General features: G+C 42.8%; 1 protein-coding gene across 1 annotated transcript in view; it reads left to right on the plus strand.

Annotated features, from left to right (window-relative positions):
* Positions 1–10,238, plus strand: part of AK8 (adenylate kinase 8) — a 65,925-nt gene that overhangs the window by 34,544 nt on the left and 21,143 nt on the right. Inside the window, exon 11 of the mRNA XM_057371575.1 lies at positions 5,542–5,683. Coding sequence (XP_057227558.1) covers positions 5,542–5,683 — 142 coding nt within the window. The remainder of the gene's footprint in view (positions 1–5,541; positions 5,684–10,238) is intronic.

The raw sequence follows: 10,238 nt of genomic DNA on the forward strand, positions 1-10,238 counted from the left end.
AGGGGGGATGGAGATCCCCGGGACAAACCGGGATAAACCGGGATAAACCGGGACAGCACGGGATAAACCGGGACAAACCGGGATAAACTGGGATAGCACGGGATAAACCAGGATAAACCGGGATAAACCCGGACAGCACGGGATAAACCGGGATAAACCGGGACAACCGGGACAAACCGGGACAGCACGGGATAAACCGGGATAGCACGGGACAACCCAGGATAAACCGGGACAGCACGGGATAAACCGGGACAGCACGGGACAAACCGGGACAGCACGGGATAAACCGGGACAAACCGGGACAGCACGGGATAAACCGGGACAACCCAGGATAATCCGGGAACAAACCGGACAAACCGGGATAACCCGGGATAACCCAGGACAGGGGGGATGGAGACCCCCGGGACAACCCGGGACAACCCGAGACAATCCGGGATCCTGCGGGATCGTGGGGCTGGAGACCCCCGGGAGAACCCTTGAAGTCTCATGCATCCCTCGGGTGCGCGGGGCTGGAGCCTCCCGGCACCCTCCGGACTCCGGTATTGTCCCGGGACCCTCCTGGTGCGGGGATCTGGAGACTCCCGGGACAATCCCGGGACCCTCCGGGACCACCCTGGAACCCTGGTGGGTCGGGAGCCCCTTTGGACTCCCCGGGACCCTCCGGGATCCGCTCTCCCGGGTGTGTGGAGCCAGAGCCCCCCGGAGATTCCGCTTCTCCTGACTCCACCGAGGTGAACCCGCTGTTTTCTCCCGGTGTTTTCCTCCCGGTGTTTTCCTCCCGGCGTTTTCCTCCCGGTGTTTTCTCCCGGTGTTTTCTCCCGGTGTTTTCCTCCTGGTGTTTTCTCCCGGTGTTTTCTCCCGCTGTTTTCTCCCGGTGTTTTCCTCCCGGTGTTTTCTCCCGGTGTTTTCTCCCGGTGTTTTCTCCCGGTGTTTTCTCCCGGTGCCGCCGCAGCGCTCTCGGCTCGGTGTTTTATTTACGGTACCCGAACCGGCTGCACGCAAACCTGCCCGTCCTCACCCACCGGCGGCTTGCAGGATCAGCCGAAATTATCGATCAGCCCACGCCACGGTAAATCACTGCTAAATCATTCTCAAACACATTAAAAACCAATTTATACAATCGCAATCGATACAATCTCCGAGGACCTTAACGTGGGCAAGAAAACAGAGTAGAAAAAGCCAATTACTCATCGTGAATCATCCCGAGTTTCCAGAGCAATAAAATAAGGAAATGTCACGCTTTGCTAAATTTGGGATTTCGTGGACAATTCAGGAAAGTAGCCTTTGGCAGTAGCTTGTACTCAGGACAAGATGTTAACTGTCAGCTACYGGGATCAAGCCTCAGGCATCTGAATTAGCTCTAAGAGTCTTCAGACCTTGCTAAAAAAATCTCTATGAGCAGGATAAAGCATAGATGGACAGTATTGTCAAAAGGACCTTTTAGAGCACAAAGCTGACAGAATTTTTATCTGTAAATGCATTTGTGCTGTACTTAGAATTGAGGTTTTATAGGTTTGGAGAAGTGAGCCGATACCTTTCAAAAGTCTGTTCTAAAGGGAAATATACTGAAAAGGTATCAATTTAAATATGATAATTGTATAGCTGGGAGCACTGACAGCATTGAAGTTATTGGAGAATAGTGCCCTGTAATCTCTCAAGTGGTRTTTTTCCCTTTCAGCCTGTGCCTTTAATGTTCTGTTACTTTTGTCTGGAGCAGATGGTGTGATTTTGTACCTGATTGCCTGATCCGGGTTTCCATTAGTCCTGCAGATCCGCGGATTGGGGCAGAGCTAATAGACCACAYTCCTTCGAGCTTCAGGGGGAGGTACCTCTCATGAGAAGTACCTGATACCTGTGAAAACCTTTGAAGCTCTGAGAAGTAAATTTATTTTTTAAATGTTCTGCTGGAAGGTGCTGATTGACAGCCCCGGAGATGGAAAATCTCTGGGTGTCCACAGAGCAGTTCCAGCACTTTAAGCCTCGGTTCCTTGTCCCTGCTTGATCCAACCCTTGAATTGATAAGATCATTTCTGTGGTCCACAGCTGCCAGTTCAGGGGTGTAGATTTGATCATTATGGTGGAGATGGGCTGGGAGATAAAGGAGACAGAGTTTGGGGCTGGTTTTAGGCATGAACAAATGACATTTCCATCTGGAGCTGGTTGTGGCCTCATTCTGCTGCTGTTCTGTGCCTGGGATTCACTGGGATTTTGGTCCCCAGCTGTGTGTGATGCTCTCAGGAATCACTGCAGCTCAGTGGCTCTGCAGCTTTATTTCTGAGGGTTGAGTTTTCCTCCTATGCCTTGATTTCTCACCCTAATAGAGACGTGCTCCCACCTTACCCAGCCTGGATATCTCTTTGCAGCAGCACACTGTAATTTTTACAAGGAACTTACCTTTGGACTTCTCTAATGATAAAGTAAAATCTCTCTCGAGTCTCATTCCCCCAACTTTCAGAGTTGGAAATTCACRCAAGCTTATGTTGAAAAGGAATTGATTATTCAAAGCTCTCGTGCTTCATAATCTCCTTAAAACATGTAGATTGACTGTCTCATCGGGAAAGCTCTATATTTTACTTTGCTATATGCCCATTGGGTCATGTGCTTAAGGCCAGGAGACCTCTGGCTATCTCCTCACAGGCTGTGTGCCCCTCCAATTACAGGTTATTAATTTGCCTTACATTCCAGAGACAGTTCCACATGAGTGAAAAGGAATCCTGCACTGCAGAGTTCTTCATTACCTACTCTGTCTGTACTACAAAATAAGAATAATACCGATATTTTTTTCTCTTTTTTTTTTTTTTTCTTCTTTTCCTTCCCTCTGGTCTGTGGAAGATGTTTTACAGTTTTAATGCAGCTGTTTTAAGTGTGACTGTTGCTGTTGGAGGGCAGCTGATGTACTTTGTAATGCCACCGAGCAGCCAACAAGCTCTGTTCCCCCATTGTGTTGAAGTGATAGGTRTGTTTGCTAATCAAGAGGAGAGCAGAGCTCGCTGTCTGACTTGTTTATGTTTTATTTCTCACCATCAAGCTTTAGAGGGAGGCACAGAAAATATGTAAGCATCTATATTATTCAGTGATGTATGTGTGTACATAGGTGTACAAACAGGCTGAAGGGGATTGCTGATGTCTTGCAGTCACTCCTGGCTGAAGGGACAGAGGTGTCAGGTGTCTCCAAAATCCCTCAAAAGACCCCAAACCTGGCGTGTCATTTGATAAACTATTCATCAGTTGTCACTGCATCTCCATTTCTCTTTTTACTCTCCTGATTGCTTCAGTTTTGTTCAACAATAGTGACCACAGTGGAGGATTTTGTTCATCAAGGCTCACTGAAGGCCTGTGGGAAGCTCAGACCCAGSAGATGCTGCCAGGTTCCCATCACAATTGCTTTTTAATTTCCTTGTAGGCTCAGTGTTTCTCCTTCCCATATGAAGGATGGAAGCAATCTGGCCCCTGGAACTGGGGAATCTCCCAGGATCTGCTGGAARCTCAGCAGCACAGGATTTCCATCTTTCTGTGCCATTCCTGGGCCCCTCTGCTTCTGCTCTGATCCCCAGTTCATCTCAACTCTGGCAGAATCCTACTGCAGTTTTACTCAGGGGGTTGTAGGCTTTATTCCAATTCCTTACAAAACTGTTTTGAGCATTCTGAAATTTAAAAAAAATAAATTATGTAATTTGGCACCTCTGTAAATCCATGTCAATGATTCCAGTAAAAACTGCCATAAAATAACACAGATGGAGAAACTTCTAGTTCTGCAGCCAGAAATTCAGGAGAATGGGAAAATTCCTCTGCTCTTTGTATGGAATACATTTTTGGGAAAGGGAAGTTGAGTTTATTTTTCTTTATTCCTACTAGGATGTGTTGGATTTGTRTGAGTTCTTGTAAGCTGGAGGGTGAGGAGAGAACTGCCCTGCAAAGAGCACTGAAATTTTCTTCTTATCCCTCCCATGCCTGCCTGCAGCTCAGGTCTTGGATAGAGAAGAAGCATCCATCTGGGAACATTCCTTCCTGCTGCTGCGCTATTGTACAGTTAATTTTATGAATCCCATTTTTAACAGAATACCCAGTTTTGCATTGTCATTTTGCTCTTTGTCAAGTGCGTGGGTTTATTCTGTTCCTTTTTTTTCCTTCTCCTTTCAGCAGATGGAGAATATTACTCTCTTTAACTTGTTCTTTTATAATGTGAAGTGGATATCCTCAATTAATACWCTAATCTGTTTTCTAATTAATTCCCTGCGGTTTTCCTCCCTTTTTGCTGGTACATTGAATCCTGAGTGCAGCTCTGTAAACTCAGTAATTTGATTATTTAAAGGAGAAGCCATGAATTTCACAATAGAAGCACAACGTTCAATTCCAGGGAGCAAACAGATTCTATTATTGCAGTTTAAAACCTGCTTGTTCCTGGGGTGGAACTGTGCACTGCTAATAATTCACTCTGCTCAAATCCAGGCAGATTGCTGTCAGCTTGTCCTGAAGAGAAGTGCAGTGTTAGAAATCTGACACATACACTCTCCTACAAGCACTTGTTGTTGTGTTTTTGTATGCAGATGTGATGGCAGGGCGAGCATCAAAACATCAACCTGCCATGATGGGGATTTATGTAGCAATTTCTGTGGCTTGTTTTCAGTAGAGGCACCGGTGTGTTAGACAGATAAAGGCAAGGGGCTCTCCTTGCTGCTTGGGAATTGTTTTGGCTGCTGCTTTGGGAAGCAGCTCCAGGTGATTTTGCTGTCCTTTCTTTGGGGTTATTTGACACTGAGCCCAAAACTCTACAGCAGTTGTTGGAAAATTTATAATCACTCTCGTTGAACTTAATAATTTAATTCTAAACACCACTCCTCCCCCCCAAAAAAGGAAAAAAAATACCTAAGTTTAGGTATCTTCATTGAAATATTTTACTTTTTGAGGACTCTAGTGAGAGTGTGCAGGTTACTTCCTTACCCCAGTCTCCATTAAACAGTTTTAAAAGCTCTATAGTAGTTGTAATCCCAGTCAGCATCTCGCTGATGTTCTCTTTTGCCCTAAAGAAAAATAATAATAGAGGAAAARGAGCTTTTAGCTCTAAAATTAGGAATTCATCAATGCAGTTGTGAAAGTGGCTGAAATTAATTTGGAAAACTATTTTTGGTTATAAAATCTTCAAGCTTTTGGGTAAATTGGAGCAGTAGCACATGTAGCCTGTTGTGGCAGAGCCATTTACCCAGAAAGCTCAGAAATTTCTTTCCTGTTTTAGGATTTCTTTTCCACYACTCAGGTCATTGTTTTTGCATTTTGATAAAATTGTGTCACACACATCACTGTGACATTGGTCCAGTGTGGCTGAGAGGGAAAAATACATTGCAAAATTCTGTAGGCACCAGGTTTTACCAAATACTTTGCCTTGTGGATTTGGGGGTTCCATGATAGCAGAAGTCAACCATGTCCAATATCAATCATAAACAGAAATAACTGCATGGTTTCRTTCCAGAAGGACTCGTGTGCATGTCCCTTGGCTGCAGACTCAGCACACAGAGTAAATGTCACCTCTTTGCTCYTTTGCAGTCCCAGACAACCTTGTCCTGAAGCTGCTGACAGAACGCCTGAACACCTTCGACTGCCTGAACAATGGCTGGGTGCTCTCTGGCTTCCCCAGGGACGTGGAGCAGGGAGAGCAGCTGCAAAAAGCAGACATTAATCCCAACAGGTAAGAGAGAAATTCAGCCATCACAATGTTAGAGAGATGAAAAAATTGTCTGTGGAAAGGTGCAGAGATTTATTGACATTGTTTATGCTATTGCATCTTATTTATTGCTTCCGTAGCGAGGGAAGGGGTCTTGCTCCTGGAGAGGAGGAAATAGAGCCCTGGCCTGACAAATGCTCCAGATGGCCAAACTGTGGGAGAGAGAAGAGGTTTGTTGTTCTGGTTATTTGTTTGAGTTGCCTCTAAAGCCAAACCATAAGAAATGGATTAAAGTTTGGATTATATGAGRAGATGTATTTTATTTGCAGCAGGAGGGGGGGATCTACATCTTCTTTCTTCAGCATTGACATAATACAATGGAAATATATTGGTATTGCAAGGAGCTCGTTATGAGACTTTTGGGTTTTGTGAAATAATTAAAAACAACATGAGAATTACATTTTATTTGAGCTATAATGAATTGTTCAGAAATGTAATATGAGAGACAGCAGCATCCAAAGAGAACTGTTACGAGTGCCAAGCAAATAAAATAGAGTTACTTTTCATCAGTTGATCCAAAAGTGAGGATTTAAAGTTTTGGGGCTTTCAAAGCTGAGGGGCTTTTCCATTCCCTTCCCAGAGCTTCCTGGTTCTCCCCATCCCAAAGGTATACACTGGAAATTTGGACTCTTGATGCTTCCAAGGAAGATTTTTTTATCTGAACAGTACTGGTAGGAAGGTGTATCGCCCACATCAATGTTTAAATTGGCAAAGTTYCTCTTCCTGTGTGTCCTGGGTGGCTGCCCTGGATCCCCTCCTGTACAGAGACAGGAGAAGGATGGAAAAGGGCGGGGTTGAGATGGAGAGAGAGCAGAGAGGAGCACAGAGGGAAGGAGCTGGCAGGCATTCATCAAGGTTTGAGAAGGGACGTGTGTAAGAACAGCACTAACTTCATTCATCAAAGTAAAACAATATTCATCTTATACAGGAATGCATTTCACGAAAAAAATGGAGACATAATCTCAAAACTTGTGCTGGACTCAGTTAACCAACATTTCCCACAGAAGATAATCCCCAAACACGTGTCTGAATCCCCAGGATCAGTGTGAATGCTCATGTGTGCCCTGTGTGCTCCTGCACAGCACTGAGMCCTCAGCAAGGGAGGAAAAGCAGCTCATTATGGAATTGGATGTGTGGAAATTCAGCACTCATCCATTTGCTCAGCCTCCCTTCCCTTTCACATCCGAGTTCAGAATTTGGTCCTCACTGTTTTACACAGGGGTTGAAATGAGGGACAAAAATAAACATCGAGCTCCCTGATTGATCTTGGAGCTGATATTTTCCATGAAGCTGAAGTAGCAGGGATGTGAGGGAGAGAGGGTGATTATAAACAAAAGGACATATTGCAGCATAGGATAGCAGGGCAGTAATTCAGTTTCAGTTGTGATGCTAGTTATAAAACACTATCTGCAGAGGTGGTGTTTCTGACATCACGAGAAAAACCTGATAGAATTATGGCCTTGAAATCAATCTGGGAATAGGATGCAGAAATCTATAAATCAGACACAGAACAATCTACAAAGTCTCATTTTTAGGAGGGCTCTGTTGATGAAATTAGATTAAAATAAATTTACATATATATCAAGTTTATTATTAAAATCTAGTCACATCAGTAAGCAAAATTATTTGTGAAAGAGAATGTTACTCTGGTTCTTGAACTCAGAGTAGACCTCTTTGGCTGATCAGAACACAGAATTATTGTCTGCTTGTCAAGTCACAAATCTATTCCTTAGAGCTAATAAATGGTTAGTGTTCAAATACTATGTTTTATCTGACTCCCAMCTCATAAAGCTACTACACATAATACTAAATTATACAGCATTGAGCAGGATCAGTCTCYTGACTCCTCCATCTTATAGAAACAAAAACAAACCGAGTAATTGATGGCAGAAAAGAAGGAAAATAAAGTTATTGGAAAACAAACAAAATGGGCTATAAAGTTTGTTAAAATGTAATAATAATAAAAAAAAAAAATCATACAGCATCAGCTGCTGCATCCGAAGAACTGCTCTGGAACAAAAAGGAAAATAATTCAATTTCCACTGAAAAAGTAAGGGGTTTTCTTTAAATTAGAATTTGCTGTAGAGTGAGRRTTTGCTCATGGGCTGRCACAGGAAAACCTGCAAACCCTGTSTCCCAAAAAGCTGCTCTTCCTGAGCCCAGAGAAGGCAGGAGCTGCTCTCTGCCTTCCTCCTGTGAAGCAGCTCCTGCCTAAGTGGACGGGATCCTCCTGGCATTGAACTGGGGCAGCCTTTAGGGCAAATAAGGAGCTGAATCTATTAAAGGCCTCCCAGCTGGGGAGTAAAAGAYACCATTAAGCACTGAGTGCCGGCGTGGATGGGAATCCACAGACAATCACAGGGTGGCTTCTGAAGCTCTGAGCTACTGACACAAAGGGCTGACTTCCCCTTTGAGTATAAATGGGTATTTTAGCTTTTTTAGTTGTTATTGCTCAAGCAACAATAAGAAATGTGTAGTGTAGCCATGGGTGGTTCTACTGAAAACTCTGTTTGATATCCACTGAAATATTTTTCATTGGTTTTGCTCTCTCCCAAACTTAGAGTTAGAACAAAATTCACCAGCAGTGTCATGTGTCATGAATCTCTGGCTGTCACCTTCAACTGATTCTGGCCATTCCTCTGCTGGGTCCAGGCCAGCTTAAGGCAATCAGAAGTTTAAGGATTCTCTAAGCCAGAGGATCCTCTGGACACTTCTAATCACCCCTTTTCCTTGACTTTATAATCTCTTTTTCAATTCTGTACTTTTGATCACCAAATCATGCAGAAAGGCATTTCACATTTTACTGGTGTCTATGAAAATACTTCATGATTTTTTTCCAGGTGCATTTCTTCTCTTGAGAAACAGTTACAGACATTCCCTGGTCATGTCTCTCAACACTCCTGATTTTCCAAGATTCTTGTATTTGCCTTTCAGTCATCTTTTCTCTCTGTTCTCTCCTTCACTGGGCATTCCAGCTGGTTCTTTGTTGAGGTGGGACAGCCAGAACTGCAGTCAGGTTTGAGAGAAGCTCTGGGTATATAACAACTTAATAGTCTGTGTAGATAATAACTTAAACATTTTTATTTTTATTTTAACTCCATTACTCATAATTGCTGATATTCTATGAGATGTTACTGTGATAAATTTTGGAAGATGTTTGCACATCCTGTGTGTGCAGACTGTGGTAACTAAACGTGGCTTCTTTTGCTGAAAATGCATCAAAAATTTACAAAGTGTCAAAAATCTCATAAAGTGAGTCCAAACGCAACCAAGAGTCTAAAGACCCTTTAACTCAAGATTTCTGCAGTTAAAATTGCAGCCAGCTTTGTGTTGGAGTTCTCCTCAAGCCCTCCCATCAGTGCCAAAGGGCTCTGCTGTCCCTGTGCTGGGATTGCCACTTCCCCTTCTCCATTATTTCCTTGGTTTTGTCCCTCTGATCTGAATCCAGGGTCGATGGTTTTACTTTTYAGTGTTGATTAATTACATTCCAGTCTACAAATAATACAAGTGAACACAAAAAGCTGGGCAGAGGAGGGATGAGCCAGAGGATTGACCYAATGATACATCTATAATGTATTTCTAGTACCCATTTTTCCAAAAGTAAAGTTGTTTCTTCCCCAGCAGAGAAAATAAACAACAACAGCTTCTCCAAGTTTTCCAGCAGGGTTTTATTTGGTCTTCAAAATGATGTGGCTGYGTTCCCAATTATGTCATCTTTTTACATAATGTATTTAAAGCTTGTTTTTCATCCCGCTGCTGAGAACATGTATTCAAACAGTTTAGGATAATGAAGTTCCTAATTTCTAAGGTAGAACCTGTGAGTATGTTGAAAAGGGAGAAAGCAGAATGGAAAAAAAAGAATTTTTCAACTATTTGGTCTTTACATGGGGCTTTCATATTTCTGCAGCTGATCCCAATGTGGATTAGGGATAATAAACAGCCTATTAATGGAGGCCTGAACTAGGAAATGGAGTTTGAATCAGCAGCAAAATTCAATGGCTGGCGAAGGTTAATAACTCCATTACTATCAGCTCTATTTTTGAGCYGTTTGAAGAGCTGGGTGTTAGCCTTATCTTACTCCTCATTAATTGAGCTAATAGAACCCCAGTGACCCCACCATGCTGCCATTATCTGAGAGTTTACCAGGCATGGACTGGAATACTTATCACTGAATAGGTGATATTTCCTCAGCTTCATTTTTATATCAGAAATATTTTTGTTAAATATTGGCTGCCTTCAGGTTCCTTTTTGCTCTTTCATTTCTTCGCTGCCTTTTGTAACAGCTACATATTTGGAAATTACATGTAAATGACTTAATTAAATCCCTATCAAGGAACAAGCTAAATCCCAAAATAGTTTCATCAGGGAAACATGATTGTGATTGAATTATTCTGACATGGAAGAATCTTACAGAGCATTTTTAAAACTTTGACCTAATTTAAATGATGAATATTGTGTATTTATAATAGATGTGGTTTTAGTTGATGGCATACAAAAATCTGATGAGTAGCAAAGAAGA

The sequence above is a fragment of the Malurus melanocephalus genome, unplaced genomic scaffold (assembly GCF_030028575.1).
Source record: "Malurus melanocephalus ecotype Western Australia unplaced genomic scaffold, MMel_1.1 scaffold_149, whole genome shotgun sequence".
Taxonomy (NCBI): domain Eukaryota; kingdom Metazoa; phylum Chordata; class Aves; order Passeriformes; family Maluridae; genus Malurus; species Malurus melanocephalus.